General features: G+C 37.4%; 1 protein-coding gene across 1 annotated transcript in view; it reads left to right on the forward strand.

Moving 5' to 3' along the window:
* Nucleotides 1–20,562, forward strand: part of NUP155 (nucleoporin 155) — a 47,061-nt gene that overhangs the window by 8,595 nt on the left and 17,904 nt on the right. The window contains exons 6-21 of the mRNA XM_070411815.1: nt 183–349; nt 1,843–1,948; nt 2,980–3,053; nt 5,094–5,185; nt 6,992–7,089; nt 7,555–7,707; nt 8,554–8,654; nt 11,349–11,519; nt 12,706–12,816; nt 13,173–13,267; nt 14,046–14,134; nt 14,585–14,647; nt 15,301–15,442; nt 16,462–16,528; nt 17,538–17,653; nt 19,292–19,389. Of these exons, the coding sequence (XP_070267916.1) occupies nt 183–349; nt 1,843–1,948; nt 2,980–3,053; nt 5,094–5,185; nt 6,992–7,089; nt 7,555–7,707; nt 8,554–8,654; nt 11,349–11,519; nt 12,706–12,816; nt 13,173–13,267; nt 14,046–14,134; nt 14,585–14,647; nt 15,301–15,442; nt 16,462–16,528; nt 17,538–17,653; nt 19,292–19,389 (1,743 nt within the window). The remainder of the gene's footprint in view (nt 1–182; nt 350–1,842; nt 1,949–2,979; nt 3,054–5,093; nt 5,186–6,991; nt 7,090–7,554; nt 7,708–8,553; nt 8,655–11,348; nt 11,520–12,705; nt 12,817–13,172; nt 13,268–14,045; nt 14,135–14,584; nt 14,648–15,300; nt 15,443–16,461; nt 16,529–17,537; nt 17,654–19,291; nt 19,390–20,562) is intronic.

Consider the following 20,562-nt stretch of genomic DNA (forward strand, 5'->3'; position numbering starts at 1 on the left):
CATTATATGAATCATTGTATCAGACTTTTTATAGTAATTTAAAAATGTATGTCATAGAAGCTTTTAAATACATCAGTAAGAATGCAGTAAATATTTCAGTTCTAAAGATAATTCAGTGACTATTTTCAAACAGCTAAAAAGCGGATAAAGTGATTCCTATTTTTTCTTTTAAAACAAAATAGGTCCTGGAGTTCTTAATGACAGTATGTGTGGTGGAATGCAGTTGCTTCCAGATCCTTTGTATTCTCTTCCCACTGATAATACTTACCTTTTAACAATAACTTCCACTGATAATGGCAGAATTTTCTTGGCTGGAAAGGATGGCTGTTTATATGAAGTAGCATACCAGGTAAGTCTGGCGTTTATAAACATTTTTTTCTCCCTTTTGATGAAGTAGGGGTGGATTTTGTTTTTAATTTGTAATTATATAAGAACATTAATATATTCTTGTAGAAAGTATTCAACCATACAGTTAAAGCCATAGTCTTGCATGACTACACCATACCTACAAAACCCAGTCCTCTTTCCAGAGGTAAAAGCCATGATGATCAGGTTTGAGTATGTCTGTTGAGAACATGATACATTTATTGATAAGTATCTATAAATGTCTATATATGTGTTCATGTGTATATACACATATAAAAATACATAGTGTATTTTTGTGTGTATATGTTTTTACTTGAATTATTTTTTTGTTACATAATTGGCTTTTCTCTTCACTGTGTCTGGAAAGTCTTGTTGGTGTCTGGTGGATAGATACATGTTATGGTTGGTGATTGCTGCATAGTTATCCATGAAGCGGTTATACATGGTGTACTTAACAATTGCTTCCATGATGGATGTCTAGATTTTCCGCTTTTCTTTTCACAAATAAAGTGACAGTAAGTGTTTTTTTGTAGGCCTCCTTGTGCACAAGTAGATTTTTGTGTGTAGAATCTTAGAATTCTAGTAGTTGGATTATGATGTATTTGCATTTAAAATTGTATTTAATATTTTCATATTGCCCTATAAAAATTTTAGACTCTTAGCAGACTTCTATGAATGTATTTCACCTACACCCATTCTCACTGACACTGGTGTTGTCCAACAATTTTGGCCAATCTAATGGAGGGAAATTATTCTTTTTATGAATGAGATTATCAAATCTTTTCATGTATTTATTGGTCATTTATGTTTTTTCTATTCTGAAATGCCTTTTTGTGTCCTTTTCTCGTTCATCTTCTCCCTCCTGTTGCCTTTTGCATAAGGTAAACCTTAGAAAACTGATAAAGTAATATTTTCAATCTAATTAGTGGCAGAACTAGGGTTAGAACCCAGGTCAGGTGTGTTTTTAATATTACATTATACCTCTTTCTTGCCCAGTTTCTCCTAGCTTTGTTCATTACTAGGAATTGGTTTTGTATGGCAAAACTCAACCTTTGAAAAGTAGATTATAGATTATGATGGTGGTGGTTGCTCTTGTTAAAATTTCCTTTTAGCAGAAGTGGGATACGATGATATTGACCCTATGTCTTTGGGCACTTACAAACTCGGCTTATTATGTTCCTTATACTTTCAGATAGTTTTTAAGAGAATTAAAATGTGAGTTCACTAGCATAGCACTATTGAGGTTTCTGGAATTGACATAGATTTCATTGAGGGCAGTAATTTAGTTATAGCTAACTACATGTTCTATTTCTAATTACAGGACTAAACTCAGGGCTACTTTTGAGTAGTATGTCTTCATTTACAATTATTGGTATTTCAGTAAGATCTGAGGTTTTTTATAAACGTGGGTTTGCAATAGTTGCTATGACGGAGGTATCCTCATTTACAAGTCTTCTCTCAATTTTTTCTTTTAAGGCAGAAGCAGGTTGGTTTAGCCAAAGATGTAGGAAAATCAACCACTCAAAGAGCTCACTTTCTTTTCTTGTTCCTTCATTGCTACAATTCACATTCTCAGAAGATGGTAAGTAGAAAACAAATAAACTTGTCAAAAATTTTTAGCAGATCAGTGACTTAACATTTCTTGAGAAATTCTCATTCTTAATTGAAATTTTGTCTTACTAAATACATTTGTTATATATCCATAAAATCTCTTTTTTTTTTTTTTTTTTAATCTTCACCTGAGAATCTGTTTTTATTGGTGTTTAGAGGGAGAGGAAGGGGGGGAGGGAGAGAGAGAAAGAGAGAAACATCAATCAGTTACCTCCCGTATGCACCCCAACCAGGAATCGACTGGGTATTAAACTCGAAACCTACGTATAGCCCTGACCAGTAATCGAACCCGTAACATTTGGCGTAGGGGATGATGCTCCTACCAACTGGGCCACTGGCCCAGGCTTCACAAGGTCTCCTAAAGGAAGAGGGGATTATAAAACATGGAAACAGTGTGGGTGTATTCCCAAGTTCCTATAACGTAGCATCACGGAACATGTTCTAAAACAGTTGTACATAAGCTGTTAAAAGCAAAGCATGTGGGTGTTTGTGTGAGAGCTAGGCAGTCATACATCTAATATGTTTTGCCTGGTCTAGAACAAGTCCCAGGCACAAAATGAATATATATGAGTTTTTAACAAAAAGAGAGGCCAGTGAATTAATTTTAAAATGCTCCAGTGAAATAAGGTAAAAAGTTTTTATGACTAAAATAAATTATTGCCCTTCACACAGTGAATCATTAAACTAAACTGGCAGTTTCTTGTTGGAATGGACTGAGGAACAGTTGTTTCATGTGTTCCTAGCATATAGCAAACACTCACTGAATGTTAGTTAAATGAAGAAATAGCATAGAACTTGTTTTGGGTTTGGTTTAACATTTATTTAGATAGAACAACTTATTTTTCATGCTCTTATAACCCAGTCACAGTATTTGACGTCTGCTTTTACAAAGCAAGAGGAAAGCCTCTGAATGCAAAGTTCTAATTTGACAATTTTAATTTAAGTGGCTACTTACTGTATTTGATTTGTTAATCTTTGAGGGTTTTTTTGTGTGTCTTTCAGATCCTATTGTTCAAATTGAAATTGATAATTCTAGAAACATTTTATACACACGATCTGAGAAAGGAGTAATACAGGTAAATGTTAATATTATACTACCATTTAAGGTGGGAATAAGCCTCCCTTTTTTGTTTTGTTTATTAATTTTGAGAGAGAGAGAGAGAGAGAAACATTGATTTGTTGTTCCACTTATTTATGCATTCATTGGCTGCTTCTTGTATGTGCCCTGCTGGAGATGCAGCCAGCAACCTTGGTATATCAGGACGATGCTCTAAACAACTGAACTACCTGGCCAGGGCCTAGCATCCCTGTTTTTAAAGAAGATGATTTAGTCGCTCTTTACACTTTTCCTATGAACTGTGTGATATAAAAAAAAAATCCAGACCACTTTTTAATGAAATTTCAAATCTGTGAATGTTTCCAAACCTATATGAAGTGCCAAAGTTAAAGGATGCCTAAAAAGGGAAAAGTCTATTTAATAAAGTTGTAAAAAAACAACAACTGACATACAAAATAGGAACAGGGGCATGGGTACAGCTGTCAGAGGGCCTGGGCACAGACAACAGTGTGGTGATGGACAGAGGGCAGCGGGGGCTGGGTGGAGGGAGTGCAAAGCGGGGGAGTCTGGGACATCTGCTTTAGTGTCAACAGTACAAATTTTAAAAATTGATTTCACCAATTACCATTCTGAATTTTGTATAATACTAGGCTAGAACCTTGTTAACCCTTTTTAAAATGCATTTACATGAACAAATACTCAGATTGTTGGATTTTTAGAAACTATATCTGACATGACTTTTTTTTATCAATTATATTACACATTCAAGTTATCTTTTAAGCCAGATTTCAAATATTGGAGGAAGAAAGAAACTATATTCCAGGGTAAAACCTCATAAAAGAAAATAAAAAGAGAATTGTAAACACACATGCTTGCAAACAAACATTAGTTGTGATATCTCTAGCAACAAGTCACTGAATTTTTCTGTCAGTGCGCATGTCAGCTGCCAAAGAATAGATTTAACTGAAGAAGTGCCCACACACTGGCAGGGGCCAGCCAGATTCTGCTAGATTAGTAATATTTAATGTCAAATTTCAACCTGTAGTATACAGCTGAGCTGTGGCACAGTCAGCAACCTCAGAAGCCTGAGAAACAAAACACAAAAAAGAAAAACATGGCGCCTGTTTTGTCTGTGAATAGTGAATGTAGAAGAAGAAAGGAAAACTGAAAGCTTGTTCTATCACAGGTATGAGCTGCTATGATACATGAAGAACATTCCATGAAGTATGTTTTAAAACATATCTGAGAGGCTTTAAAAGCCGATTTAACTGTTTCCGGACAAGCGCAGTACAGAAGTCTGAGACTTCCACCTGACTAAGTTTTAAGTGGTAGGAACGTTGTGCATTTAATGTGGAAGGACAGTCTGCAATAGTAAAGTAGCCAATATCGGTGCCCAGCAGTGCTGAGGCCTGGCTGCTCTGTCATAAGCTTTAGAAACAATTTATGCAACAGATGACCAGATAGGATTCTACTTATGGAAAAAGTTTGTGTGTTTTACCCTCTTCTATAAAGATGACCTTTTGACAGGTGTGCACTGTTTTGTCTCCGGTGAGCACATACCATGTGGATTTTACATGTACATCAGTAGTGTGAACTCACTGGCACAGTGTATATAAATGCCAAATGGGGTGAGAGTCTTTCTTTTAAATGTGATCAGATAAAATAACTCCTGGCAGAAACTAAGGAAACCAGCTGAATGCTTGACCTGATGACTGATGCTATATGGTGTGTGTTAAAAGTATATATTGATTTTTTGAGAGAGAAGAAGGGAGAGGGATAGAGAGATAGAAACATCAAAGAAAGAGAAACATCACCGATTGACTGCCTCCTGCACACTCCTTTCTGGGGATGGAGATTGAGCCCGCAACCCGGGGATGTGCCTCTATCAGGGATTGAACCGTGACCTCCTGGTTCAGAGGTTGGCGTTCAACCACTATGCCACGCTGGCTGGGCTAAAAGTATATTTTTTTAAATTAATGAATAAAGCATTAAAAAGTGAAAAAAATTATTAAATAACATGTATACAGGTTATAGTCATGGGTACAATTTTTGTTTACAGGTTTATGATTTGGGCAGCGATGGACAAGGAATGAGCAGAGTTGCCTCGGTGTCGCAGAATTCTATAGTCTCTGCTGCTGGAAACATTGCGAGGTGATTGTAACTTATTGTCAGACATTTCATTTGCAGGCACAATTATACTATTTATGTGCAGCATACTAAAATTACTTCTCAAAGTATCTCTAAAATAGGAATGTTGAAGGGCATAAAACTGGTATACCCTGGATCTAAATTCACCAATTAACAGTTTGCCTCAGTTGCTCACTCTATGAGCCATTTGAAAAGTCAGTTGCAGAAATCATTACTTTTATCTTTAAATCCTTCATCTTCTATCTCCTAGCTACAATATCAGTTCCACACCTAAAAATTAATAATATTATAATTATAGTAGAGGCCCGGTGCACAGATTGTGCACATTAAAAGTAATTAGAGCCCTGCCAAAACCGGTTTGGCTCAGTGGATAGAGCGTCTGCCTGCGGACTCAAGGGTCCCGGGTTCGATTCCGGTCAAGGGCATGTACCTGGGTTGCGGGCACATCCCCAGTGGGAGATGTGCAGGAGGCAGCTGGTCGATGTTTCTCTCTCATCGATGTTTCTAACTCTCTATCTCTCTCCCTTCCTCTCTGTAAAAAATCAATAAAATATATTAAAAAAAGAAAAAAAAAAAAAAAAAAAAAAAGTAATTAGAGCCCTGAACAGTTTGGCTCAGTGGATGGAGCGTCGGCCTGCGGACTGAGGGGTCCTGGGTTCGATTCCAGTCAAGGGCATGTACCTTGGTTGCAGGCACATCCCCAGTGGGAGGGGGTTCAGGAGGCAGCTGATCGATGTTTCTCTCTCATCCATGTTTCTAACTCTCTATCCCTCTCCCTTCCTCTCTGTAAAAAATCAATAAAATATATATTTTTTAAAAAGTAATTAGAAGATGACCAGGAGGGCAGGACTGGGCGAGATGGGCTGGACACGCCTTGGATCCAGCCTCCCATTGTCCCTCCCCGGTCGGCCACACCTGGGGCGGTACTGGGGCTCGAGAGGTGTCTGTGGAGTGAGCGAGGTCCCTCTGGCAGGTGGGGTCCCTCGGTCTGGCCTGTGGGGATCAGGCCGAAACCATCTCTCTGACATCCCCCGAAGGGTCCCAGAGTGCGAGAAGACACTCTGCAAAGTTGCTGTCGCTCGGCAGCTCCTCTGTTGAGCGTCTGCCCCCGGTCAGTGCGTATCATAGCTGTTGGCCAGTCAGCCGGTCGCTTAGCCTTTTATATAGATAGATAGTTCATATTGAAATTACACACTGATTCCCAAAACTCTTTATAGCTATTTTTCTTCCCATTTTTCTCCAGGTTCAGTCAGAGCTCATGAATCAAATCGGTCATTAATCTTTTTAATGTAGAGCAGAACTTCCATTACAATTTTTTCAAAATGTTCACATTTGGGAGGGAGGGGCAGGAGTTTTCTGAATTTGTCTTTTTTTCCATACTAGATTAAAGGTAATTTTTCTTTAGCTACTATCACATAGGTAATGTGAATTTCCTATAGCATTACATCAGGAGGCATAACACCAGTTTACCATTATTGAAGAGTTGGTTAAGATGGTGTTCACCAGATCTCTTCATTTAAAGGTTCATTTTTCCCCTTTTTAATTGGCGGTAACTTTTACAATGTTAATTTGATGCTCTGAGAACATCTTGTTCCCCATTAGCCTTCTTTTATGTCTTTGAAAAAAGGTTACTCTTAACAATATTAACTAATGTAAACAACACACATTCAAGGGTTTTGCCAGTTCTTGCTGCTGTTGTGTTACTTTCCTGTATATTTTGACTTGTAAAGTTTCTGGTGGAAAATGTTCCTTATAATTTGGTAGACACATTTTAAAAATATACTAGTGTGGTTTTTTTCTTTCTTGTAGGACTATAGATCGTTCTGTTTTTAAACCAATTGTTCAAATAGCAGTGATTGAAAACTCTGAGTCATTGGACTGTCAGTTATTGGCTGTCACACATGCCGGTAAGTTTTTATTTATATGTTTGTTATTGCTTTTGTAACTTAATAATCCTCAGAATTGGAAATCTATGATTAGAAATATGAGAGAAATTTTTACTTCTGTATCAACTATAAAGCCACATTAATGATTTATAAAATTAAGGATTTGGAGAATTGGAGGACTCCTCGGTTCTGTTTGCTCATTTTATAGATGTAAAACCAGCTGGAAGCTAAGGTGGCCAACAGTCAGGGACGGAGCCTGAGGCTCACCACTTAGAGTGGCAGGCTCTTCCTGCTAGATTTGTTGATCCACCTCTGGATGTCAAGTGATATTGTCATGGAAATCCACTTCTCCTGGTAACTTAAGATCAGTCAGGAAAGTGATGTGTGGCTTTAACAGAGTTCTCTGTTTCTTTGGAATTGCGTTAATAACAATACATATGTACCTTTTATTTTCTGTTACTGATTTATAATTTTACCCATCATCAGGTGTAAGGTTATATTTCAGCACCTGCCCATTCAGACAGCCATTAGCACGACCTAATACATTGACACTGGTTCATGTCCGCTTACCTCCTGGGTTCTCAGCATCTTCCACAGTGGAAAAGCCTTCAAAAGTACATAAAGCTCTCTATAGTAAAGGTAAGTTCTAAAACACTACCATATTGAAGATTGGGTGCTTAAAATTATTATAATTAGGATGCACTGAAGCATTTGAAAATAAAGATTTTTCAGTAAAATTTAGAATGTTTTGATTTCTTATTCAGGAACTTTTTTTAATGTTAACATCATATTTTAAGCATTTTCAATTGGTAAGTATACTAAATTTTAAGAAATCTTTTTCTACCACTTTAAATTAAATTACTCTGTTTTTCACAAACTGGTTATACATTTTAATTAATTATGGTCCCATTAACTATCACCATCCAGTGGACTTAAGACTGATATCTCTAAAGTCACTGTAAAGGGAGCAAATTAGTGGAAGGAGCTGGAATTGAGCACAAGAGAATATATTTAAAAATCAAACTGTGATATCAGCTAGTGTTGAGGTAATGCTTTTATAATATATTTATCTCTGCCGTTCCACTGGGAGCTTCATCTTTACTATTGATATGTTTCAATTAACCAGTATATGAACTGCATTTCATTGAATATTAGATTGATTGTAAGTCACAGAATTTATATATTAAACATGTTTTTAAAATTGGTAATTAAACTGATAAATCCATTAATGTCAGAATATATTCTAACTTTAGAAATGTCACAGTCTGAAAAAAAATAAGTGTTTACTTGAAAAAAGTAAAGTAGAAGATCTGGAACATTTAATGATCTTACCAATGATTATAAGTTCTTTTAGGGAATTTCTTTCTATTTTTGTAACTTACTTACCTTTAATGATTAATGCTGTATGTATATTAATGTTAATTGCTAAGATTATTTAGGATGCATATTATTTGGCATCATTAGGTTTGTGTATTAAACTTTTAGGAATTCTGTTGATGGCAGCCTCAGAAAATGAAGATAATGACATTTTGTGGTGTGTCAACCATGATACATTTCCTTTCCAAAAGCCAATGATGGAAACCCAGGTAAGTTATCTTGAGAATTGTAATGAGCTTTTTATGTAATTTTAAGTGAAGAATAAAATTGTAAGAAATTTTACCTTTTGATTTATTACTGTTTGCATCTAACAATCTCATGATTAGAAATCATAATGGGAAAAAAATGTATCCCGTTAATTCTTTGTTTTTTCTCTGTGAAGTTAGAAGTCATAGTAATCATTAAAAATATCTTTAAAGTAAACTTTGAAACCCTTGTAGTATATTTTTCGTAGTGAACCCAAAAATGCATATATCTTTTCTGAATTATCTTTGCCCCATTTAAATGTATTTTTAGTTAACATGAGGCCATCCATTATAGTTATGACTTGGGAATTTATATTAATCTCTTTAATTTATAGTCCTTCCTAAACTAAAAATTTTTATTATAGAAATTTGCAAACATGCGCAAGAATAGAGAAAATGGTAACTCGAATCCCCATTAGCAAATTATCAGCGTTTTCCCCATCTTGTTTTCTCTCTTTCCTACATAACCAAACATGCACATACACACATACTTGTGTTTTAAAAGCAAATACCACCACGTACACCATGAGGTCGATGTCCAGGCTCTGAGTGAGGAGGCGACCCCGCTGTCCTTGCCCAGTCCCCATCTGGCCTCCCATCCCGGCCCCTGAGGACCTAAGGGTAGGCTGGTGCTGCCAGGGGTGTGGCCCAGGGAGGCCATCCGCTCCCTCCCCTCCCTGTCCCCTATGCCACCCCCATCTGTCCTAGATGCCCTAGCACAGTCCATGTTGCCTGCCCCAGAGGGTGCTGATTAAACAGGTAAACCAACTCGCACTGGGGTGTGAATATGGGCATTTTGGTTCCAGCTGTCACTACTGCTTCCTGGTTATTCTCCAGCTTAAGCCCTTTTGATCAGAGCAGTGGGAAAAGGTGTGTAGATGGGAGGCGGAAGAACCCAACCCCCAGGATGGGTTCATGGTTTGTAAAGGCTTCTCCGAGTTTCTGTCCTGGACCAAGTTTCCGGCTTAGGAGCAGAAGGTTGGTTTGGGCTATTGATTGTAATGTGAGATTCTATTTGTAGTGGTCATACTGGTCTTAGAAAGCATATTTTCCTTTACCTGGGAAGGACAGCACAGTTATCCCAAGGTCAGAGGGCTCCAGTTAATGTGTCCCTGTTGACTCAATGTTCCGGAGACCCAAAACTGTAATTTAGATAACATGCTTAAGTCTGACCAGGTTCCTCATTCCAGACCTGAGGGCTTTAGATAATGTGTTTCTGTCAATTCAGTGATCCAGAGACCCAAACTGTAATTTAGATCACATACTGCTTCTGCTTCTGTAAACTGCTTTTTTTGCAAACCAGGTTCCTCATTCCAAACCTTGAGATGTAATCAATACCTTTGTGATCTTTGCCTATATAAGTCTGGTTTTGCCACCATCTTATTACTATGAGATTTGGGAAAGCAAGATGCCCCCTCATAGTCCCGGATTGCAATAAATGTGACTAGTTCGAAAAAAAACAAAGAAGAAGGTTGGTTTGGGGTCAAGGAGCACCTTTCTCAAATTCTTTCCTTTATCCTTTGGACTTTACTGAGCGCCTACTGTGTTTCATCCTGTGATAGACGAAGGATTCAGAACTTAGTAAGATATAAACCCTTTCCTGATGGGAGTGCAATGTTAGTGGTTGCAGGTTTGCATTCTGGCTCCATTTTCTCGAAGTTATGGCTCAAAGGACTTAACATGTCTCCGGCCCTCAATTTCCTTGTCTGTAATAGTTATAGTTCCTACCTCTATGGGATTATTGTGGGATTAAATGAATTCATGTATGTAGCACCAAGAACACTGCTTGGTACATAGGAAGCACTCAACAAGTGCTAACTATTTTTTTAAGCAAATACTTTATATCTTATTTCGTTTATTTAATATTTGAGTTCTTCTTAAACAAGTATGGACTTTTTACAAAAACAAACAAACAAATATAAATGTAGTTCATAAACTTTAGCCAAATTCTAATCTCCCCAAAACAGCTCTAAAAGACATTGGAACCATGGGAAATTCAATATTGGCTGGACATTAGGTCAGAGAATTGTTAATATTCTTAAATGTTATAATAGTATTTTGGTTATATAAGAAAACTGCCTTACTTTTAGGACATGCATGCAAAAGTATTTAGTGATATATCCATAACTTTCAAGTGGTTTAATAAAAGAAAGAAAGAGAGAGAGCAGATATGGCAAAATTTTAACAATTATTGAATCTAAGTACTGGGCATATGGATGCTTGAATTGTTTTATAATAAAAGTATTTTAGGAGATTAAAGCATTTTTTTTTTTAAAGAAATATCTTAGCTTTGAAGAGAGTAAAAATCTACATGTCAGTAAAATGTAAGCACTGAATCTACGTATAGATCAGTCGTTCCTGGAAAGATGGGAAGGTAGTTGGTGTTTGGTTATGGAAAGAATTGTAATTCTAGTAAATACTATTTATAGTTTGCCAGGAGAAATTTCCTTTATCCTTGGGAATTATAGAAGATGCCTGATTGAAATAACTAGACAGTAGAAAATTAAACACAGACTTTTGAGAATATTTGTTAATGTATTAATTTATTAAATTCTACACTTAATTACAGATTGCGTCTGTATGACTTTTCCTTTTTAAAGATTTTTTTAATATTAACTTTAGTACTATCAGTATTAAAAGTTTGTTTCTTTTGTATAGATGACGACCCGTGTCGATGGTCATTCCTGGGCTCTTTCTGCAATAGATGAATTGAAAGTTGAGAAAGTAATTACACCTTTAAATAAGGATCATATTCCAATAACTGACTCACCGGTTGTTGTGCAGCAGCACATGTTGCCTCCAAAGAAATTTGTTCTCCTCTCAGCACAGGTATGCACATACTCTATTAAATGAAGACAATAAGAAGGGAAGCCATATTTAATGTTTTTATATTTGGAATAGTTGCTTGGTAGTCATTTACTTAAGTTCTTGGGAATGTTTACTCTTTTTTTTTACTCCTCACCCGAGGATATTTTTCCATTGATTTTTAGGGAGAGTAGAAGAGAGGGGGAAAGACAGAGAGAAACATCAATGTGAGAGAAACACATCGATTGGTTGCCTCCTGAATGAGCCCTGACCAGGGCCCTGGTGGGGGAGGAGCCTGCAACCAAGGTGTCCTTGACCGGAATTGAACCTGGGACACTTTGGTCCACAGGCCACTGTTCTATCCACTGAGCCAATCTGGCTGGGGCAGGAATGTTTGTAAATCCTAGAAATTCAACAGAGAGTATGTGCATTGATAATTGGGATGGATGTTGCCAGACTTCCCTATGTGCGTACACAATGCTAAGTGCCTGTGTCCCTGCATCCTATCCCAGTACAATATGCCATCTTGTTAAGAGCGAGACCCACTGTCATTTTCAGAGCTCATTTTTCTGTGAACTATCTTTCTATTTTGTACATACTTTTCTGTTGAATTTTCTTTTTTATTTAATTTATAAAAGCTCTTTGTGTATCAAGGAGTTGGATACATTTATAAGTAGTTGAAATTTTCAAGTTATCTTTTAGGGTTTATGTGATAGTGAAAAATACTTCCCACTCTGAGGTTCATAAAAGCATTCACCCATAGTTTCTTTTAATGCTATTATATTTTTTATTTTGTCCTTTAAATCTTTGATCTGCTTGGAATTTATCCTGGTGTAAGGTATGAAAAAGGATCCGGCTTCATTTTTTTTTTCTTAAATGAATATGCTTGTGCCAACGTGACTAATGGGTAATCTAACTGTAACCTTCTAGTCAGAAGGACAGCTGCCTTCCGCATGGTAGTGGCACATGCTGTACTGATGTGTGTGTGACAGAGCAGTGTTTTCTTATTAAATTCATTATGGATATTTAGATTTAGCTTAGGTTGGGAGTTGAAATGTAGATGCTTTTTTTGACTGGTTTACTTTGTATTGTATTTTTGTTCGTTTCCTTGATTTTATTAAATAAGATAACAGGGTCCATTGTTATCAAACTTGGTAAATTTGTTACCTGTATTCATGTTCTTTTTATTTATTTTTTTTTAACTTCATAGGGGAGTCTTATGTTTCATAAACTTAGACCAGTAGATCAACTGAGGCATCTACTTGTGAGTAATGTGGGTGGAGATGGAGAAGAGATTGAAAGATTCTTTAAATTACATCAGGTAATTATTTGTACTTTTTTTTTTTTACTGTGATGATAATTTAAATAATGGAAAGATAGCTAATTTTTATGTTAGGACCAAAAATACTGTAATTAACAGGTAATCTTACCAATCTTTCTTTCTTTACATTGACCACTACATACGTACTGATATTTGGGAGCAGTTCTAATACACTCTAAGTTTAAAACCAATACTTTTTTATTTCTCCTTTTTCAAATGAATTGATTTCATTAAGTCAGCAAATATTTATTGAGATCTGCTATACACTAGGCACAGATTTGAACACTGGGTACAGCATGAAGCAACACTTTTTACATGTTATGTTTAATATAAGGGAAGATACTCTTTTTAAACAGGAGGACCAGGCTTGTGCAACTTGCCTTATCCTTGCTTGTTCCACCGCTGCCTGTGATAGAGAAGTATCAGCGTGGGCTGCTCGGGCTTTCTTCAGGTATATGTCAGTTTTCTCTTGTTCTTGGCCACTTTTTAAAATGGTTGCTATTGGTAATGTGATAGTTTAAGGGCTTGCCAGACAGTTGAGTTACAAAAATTTGTTTGCACAAAGGTGAACTCTGGAAAGATTATAATGCTAATAGAAGCAGCTAATTAATTAGCAGTTTGTGCATTGTTACTCATTCTTCTGTCTGGTCTTCTTTTATACCTCTTTCTACCTCAGCTACTATCTCATCTCTCTTTTCTGTTTCCCCATTGAGTCACTTATGCTACATAGGTCTTATTGGCACTGAGATTTGAGTCACTCTAAGGAAACTTGGTATCAAACAGATACTTATATTTGGAAAACTTTTACCTAAGGATAAGAGTTTGAAATGTGACTTGTTTAAAAGAATTTTTTTAAAGGTCTGTCTAACTATAATCTAGTATGAAAATTACAGTACCATATCTCATTAAGTAAATTCTATGTTCTGCTAACCTTTTATTAGAAATTGCCAGTCCCTTATAATACTTCCTGATAGAATTTCAAGTCAACTTTTACTAAATAAGTATTTTTTTTAATGTATCTATGTATATACAGGGTGGGCAAAAGTAATACAAGAAAAACTCTGTACTCACAACTGTAAACCTACTTTTGCTCCACCCTGTATTTCACTGTAAACACAATACCTAGTGCTTGAAGCTCTATTTTGAAAGCTAAGCAGACTTTAGAACAATTCCAGCCTTTAAGGCGGACTGTTTCACTGGATAAACTCAGTCTGTGTTGTTATCGACAGGTACGGCGGTGAAGCGCAAATGAGATTTCCAGCCACTCTCCCCACCCCCAGTAATGTTGGTCCCATCTTGGGCTCTCCTGTCTATGCTAGTGAGTATGAAACACTGAAATGAAACTGTTTCCAATAGACTGAATTGTAGAACCTTTAATAAAGCTTTTCATTATATTTTATTTACTGCTACTGTATTGGTGAATAGTTATAAAGATACCTGACTCTTAAAAATAATGGTATATTGAGTTCTTAATGTATATTAGGGAACAAAATAAGATGTGACCATAAGTGTTTACAGAACTCATTTGTTATTTATTGAAAAGGAAGGAAATGAATGATTTAATAATAAGCAAACTCCCATCTCCATGTTTTCCAAAGTGGAGATGTTCAAAAGCACTGGGAAATGAGTCAAGTCCCTAATTCTAGAGCACAGTATGAGTGGTGCCACTCCTCACTCTTAGTTTAGAAACAACTTCTGTGTGTAATTATGAACAAATTCAAAAATTGGGGAGTTACTTTCTAAATCATTATTTTCTTATTTCCTGTAGGTTCTCCTTTTCCTGGTGGTGGTCAATATCCAAACCCCTCCTTTTTGGGAACACCAGCTCAAGGTGCCTCTTTTCTTTAGATCACTACTATCAAGGGCTAGCATTCTGTCTTATCATTAATACCCTTTTCTGTCAAAATAATGTGACTTCCAAGAAGTGACGTGCAGATCCTGGCTGGGTAGCTTAGTTGTTAGAGCACCGTCCTGATTACGCCAAGGTTACAGTTTCTGTCTCTGGTCAGGGCACATATAAGAATCACCCAGTGAATGCATAAAGAAGTGGAACAACAAATCAACCCCCCTCCCCCCAACTTTCTCTTTCTGTCTTTCTAAAGTCAATAAAAGAAAATAAAAGAAGTGATATCCAAACAACTATTGCATTTGGCTGCGAATGCCTTTACTTAGGAAATCTTCAACAGTACCCAATAGTACCTGGAAAGCCCCTTATTTGGGTACCAAGATTTAATTACCAGCCATGAAATCTATACAGTTAGTTTCAATTCCAGCATTAAGGAGCAGTGATGGCAAGCTGTCTGTCTTTCCATCCTGCATTGCCCAGATGGGAAAGCCTCTGTCAAGAGAAATCAAATATCTGTTTATTCCAGTATTTTTGTAAATGCCTATTCTTATGGGTGTAGATAGAGCAGACTTGGGTTGTTGAGAATTCTGAATATTTATCGTTCGATATTAAGGTCTGTTTTTCTTATGTGTGTTAAGGTGTACACCCTCCTGTCATGTCTACCCCAGCTTCAGGGAACCCAGCCATTCAGGCCCCAAGTATGAGCTACATGGCTGGGCCAGAGGTTGTGTACTCCGGAAAGCACAATGGCATATACATTTACTTTGCTCGAATCATGGGGTAAGTTTCTCATGGAATACCTGACAGTTGCTCATCTTAGCCTAGTTTGTGTCATTGAATATTTTTAATTCTATATTTGGGACTTCATTTATTCCTATTAAATTGTACCTAAAGTTTAATTCACTTGTCCATTAATAAGATTGTTCTGTATTATGCAACTCTTATTATCTAACCATCTATGTTTCTATATTTGTTCATATATATGTATATATATTCTACATAGCGTAACAAACCCCATAACTCTGTGACGTGTGCCTGCAAGTCAGCTAGACGGTTCTGGTCATGGCTAGGCTCACTCTTGGTTGTGCAGCCGCCGTGAGGTTGAAGAGAGCTCTCTCCCCATTGGCTGGACTCTCACATGCTTACGGTCATGTTTGTATGCTGGTCCGGAGTGGCCTCAGCTGGAGCAGCTGGGCTGTTCTCCACGTGCCTCTCATCCTCCAGCAGGCAGCCAGGGATTTTCACATGGTGGTAGCCAGGTTCCACGAGGGCAGAGACTTGCAGAACCTCGTGCTGCCTCTGCTCAGCACCGGCCGACCACCATTTCCACGTCATTTACTTTGGCCGGCCCAGGCAAACCCAGATTCAAAAGGTGGGGCATGGACCCTCATTATGAGAGCAGCATCAAAGTCAGGCTGAAAAGGGATAGGTATAGGAAGGGGTCAAGAATAACAGCCACTTTTGCAATCAGTCTACCATATTATCTAGTTAATTGCTATGTATTTTTCTTAGATTTGAGATGTATGCTTTTGTTAGGGTGCAGAACCCCTTTATAAATTTGTTTTTGCATTATAAGCTTCCTTGTTTACAACTCATTATCCAGAGCCTTTTGACTTAGTTAAGTAAGTTAGATATATCAGCTTTTAAAATTTTCCTGTTTTCATTCTTTCCAGATAACTTAGTACAATGTTAAATGAAACCATGACTACATTTTAATGAACACATAGAAGAAATTTACTATGTATTGTAATTATTTTTATTCATCTGCAGCATAATTATGAAAATATTTTTTGTTGCAGAAATATCTGGGATGCTAGTTTAGTTGTGGAAAGAGTATTCAAGAGTGGCAACAGAGAGATCACCGCAGTAAGTGTGGTCCATTGTTGGTATGTAACCAGGTTGTTATTGATGAATGAGTGTCGTGTTGCACATTTCTTGGTGTTATACACAAGATGCAGTGGTTATTCTTTTACATTTGTGTCCTTGTCCAATAAACTGTCCAATCCCTGGGTTAAGTCTCTGCTCTAACCCTTATTAACAGATGAGTAAATTTCTTAGCATTTCAGAGCCTGATACCACTCTGTGAAATGAGAAAAATATATCTCCCTCATGAGGTTTTTGTGAGGGTTAGAGTAAGTCCTACTCAATGTTGCTTAAAGCTACTATTTATATATAATACTTTGTTTATATATCCAGTCATGGACCCAGTACTAATTTCTATGTACTTGCCTACATTCTAGATCACTTTGAGAAAGCATCTTATACAACTATGTATTATCATAAATTTGGGTAGTAAGATTTTTTTTGATGTGGAATATGAATGCAATTTACTTTAAACTTATTCTTTTTTAAATGAAAAGATATCAGATATCTTTTCGATTCTGATAATTTTTTTCAGTTCACATTTCTAATGGCATGTACTTATAGTATATGATTCCATTTATATGGAGTTCGAGAACAGGCTAAACTAATCTATAGTGATAGAAGTAAAAAAAAAAAGTACTTGCCTGGGAGAGGGAATGAATAAAGGGGCACTAGGGAGCTTTCCTGAGTGTTGGAAATGTTTTATACTGTAGTCTGGCTGTGACTGTATTAAAATGCAAAAAGTTAATAAGATACTCACTTACGATTTGAATGTTTTACTGTCTGTAAATTATATCTCAATCAAACCAGAGTAGGGGGGAGGGATGTGGTACCTAGCCCTTGATTCTGGTCACCAACAGTGAATTGATATAAGAAATAATTTCACTGCTTATGAAGTTAGGGTACTTCAAAATTAAAGTTTACATTTGGTTATAGATATACAGTGTATGTTTTTCATATACTAGTATATGCCTTTTCACTGTTTTAAACTTTTGAAAATTCTTTCTTACAGATTGAAAGTAGTGTTCCCTCCCAAATGCTGGAGTCGGTGCTGCTGGAACTAAAAGGCTTGCAAGAATTTCTAGACAGAAACTCCCAGTTTGCAGGAGGACCACTAGGAAATCCAAAGTAAGAATAAAAGGGATTTATTTATTCTTTTTTTCCTTTTCTTTTTTTCTCCTGAGGTATGATTCACATATTATAAATTCATCCTTCTGTAATATACAGGTCATTGGTTTTTAGTGTAGTCACAAGGGTATGCAATCATCATCCACCACTATCTAAGATTCTAGAATATTTTCATCATGCCAGAAAGAAACCCTATACCCATTAATAGACACTCCCTGCCTCAGGGAGTTAGGCTGGGATAACAAAAATCCCATGGGCTGGCTTATGCAGCAGACATTTGTTTTTCACAGTTCTTGGGCTGGAAGTCTGAGATCAGGGTGCCAGCACGTTCAGGTTCCGGTGAGGACCCACTTCCTGGTTTACAGGCAGCTGCCTTCTTGCTGTGTCCTTACACGGCAGAGAGAAAATGGGAGCAACTCTCTGGTACCTTCATATGGGGGTACCAATCTCATCATGGGGCTCCATTTTCATGGTCTCATCTAAACCTCCTTAGCTCCCAAGGCCCCACCTCCCAACACCATTACTTTGGGGATTAGGGCTTCAGTTTAGGAATTTGGTGGGACTCCAACATCTAGTCCATATCACGCCTCCCTTCCCCTCCCCCCTAGTCCCTGGCAGCCACTAATCTGGCTGTCTCTATGGATCTGCCTCAGGCAGTAGTTGCTCCTTATATTGTCCAAGGTTTCCGGGTATCGTCAGTGAGCGAGGCAGCAGCAGGCTTGCTTCATCTTGGCCCCTGCTGTCAGTTGAGGTTTTTATTTAGTAACATTAACAACTTAGAGTTTTATTATTTCAGTCCGTTGTAGGTGTTTCATGCAAAACTGTTCCGTATTTTGCCTCTTCGGGTTGCTCTTGAATCATTCTGACAAATCTTTGGCAGCTTCTTTGCTTTCTAGTAGGAAAAGAGCTTCCAGTCTCATTTGGTAAAATTCCTGCCCTAGACCTGAAGTCAGCCATTTCTGCAGGGAGCCCTGGTTTCTTGTAGCAGAGAAAGGTATTGGAGACTATAGCAAGGGCTCTTCACTGATCCTGGTCAAGCTGTATATTGTTTAATTTTTATTTTTTAATAAAACAAAATTGTGGCCCAGCCTGCGTGGCTCAGTGGTTGAGCATGGACCTATGATCCAGGAGGTCACGGTTCTATTCCCAAGCAAGGCACATGCCTGGGTTGCAGGCTTAATCCCCAGCCGGGGGCATGCAGGAGGCAGCCGGTCAATGATTCTTTCTCATCATTGCTGTTTCTGTCTTCCTCTCCCTCCCTCTCTGAAGTCAATTAAAAAATATATATTTTTTAAAAACCAAACACTTCCAGTTTAAAATTTCATTGTTTTGCCAGTGCTATGTCACTAATCTACAGAGGAAAAGTATTTACATTTTCTAGTTCACTTATATGAAATATTCAGAAAGGGCAAGTTTATAGACACAGCGGGTAAGACGAATGGTTGCTCAGGGTAGAGGTGGGAGAAGGGGGAAATGGGGATTGGCAGTTAATCGGGGGTGTTCTAAAATTAGATTGTGGTGATAATTGGGCAATCCTGTGAATTGTACGCTTTAAATTGCTGAATTATGTGGTGTATGCATTACATCTCGATAACGCTGTGAGAAACACAAATGCACATTCTGGAGTTTCTGTTTCAGTACTGCAGCCAAAGTGCCGCAGAGGCTGATCGGATTCATGCGTCCTGAGAATGGGAACACCCAGCAGATGCAGCAGGAGCTGCAGAGGAAGTTTCATGGTAAGTTACTGCTTCTGCTCACTGAAATGTACACAACCCTAGTAAAGAGTTTTATCAGTTGAATAGAAAATAAAGATCTTGTGTGTGGTAACATATTTTTTATTAAAATATCAGTGTGATTGGGGAAAGTGGACAGTATGGATGTCAGGTATTTTCATAACTTTCAGCCCATACATTTTTTCCCATCCTCCAGAAAACATGATACACACCTTTTTTTTAAATGACTTTTTTAATTGTAAGATATACAAATTTACCATTTTAACTACTATTATGTGTATAATAGTGGCTATTAATACATTCATATTGTGCAAACATCACCACTGTCCATTTGTAGTACTTTTTTCATCTTCCCAATCTAAAACTGAACCCCATGAAGCAGTAACTCCCCACTTTACAGGGCCCTCAGCCCCTGACGATCAATCCTTTTTTTTCTTTTCTGTCCCTTGAATCTTACTACTCTGGGTCCATCCAGTGGAATGATACAGTATTTATCCTTTTGTGATTGGCTTATTTCATTTAGCATAATGTCTTCAAAGTTTATTCATGTTGTTTCGCATGTCAGAATTCCCTTTTTTATTTAAAACAATAATATTCCAATGTGTATATACCACTTTTGTCTATCCATCCATCCTAGGGGATACTAGGATTGGTTTAACCTTTTGAGTACTATGAACAGTCCTGCTGTGAACATGGTATACAAACGTAAGGTTGAGTCCCTGCTTTCAATTTTTTTGTTAAATACCCAGATGTGGAATTGCTGGGTCATAAGGTAATTCTTTTTTTCTTTTTTTCTTTTTTAATATATTTTATTGATTTTTTACAGAGAGGAAGGGAGAAAGATAGAGAGTTAGAAACATCGATGAGAGAGAAACATCGATCAGCTGTCTCCTGCACATCTCCTACTGGGGATGTGCCTGCAACCCAGGTACATGCCCTTGACCGGAATCGAACCTGGGACCTTTCAGTCCACAGGCCAACGCTCTATCCACTGAGCCAAACCGGTTTTGGCGGTAATTCTATGTTTAGTTTTGGAGGCACTGACATTGTTCTCTATAGGAAAGGCACCATTTTACATTTCCACCAGCAGTGCACCAAGGGTTCCAGCTTCTCTTCATTGCACCAGTTATTTTTCAGGTTTTAAAATAATATCCATCCTTATGGGTGTGAACTGGT

Source organism: Myotis yumanensis, unplaced genomic scaffold, assembly GCF_028538775.1.
Source record: "Myotis yumanensis isolate MYYU_CA2020_CCGP unplaced genomic scaffold, mMyoYum1.0.hap1 SCAF_4, whole genome shotgun sequence".
NCBI classification, from domain to species: domain Eukaryota; kingdom Metazoa; phylum Chordata; class Mammalia; order Chiroptera; family Vespertilionidae; genus Myotis; species Myotis yumanensis.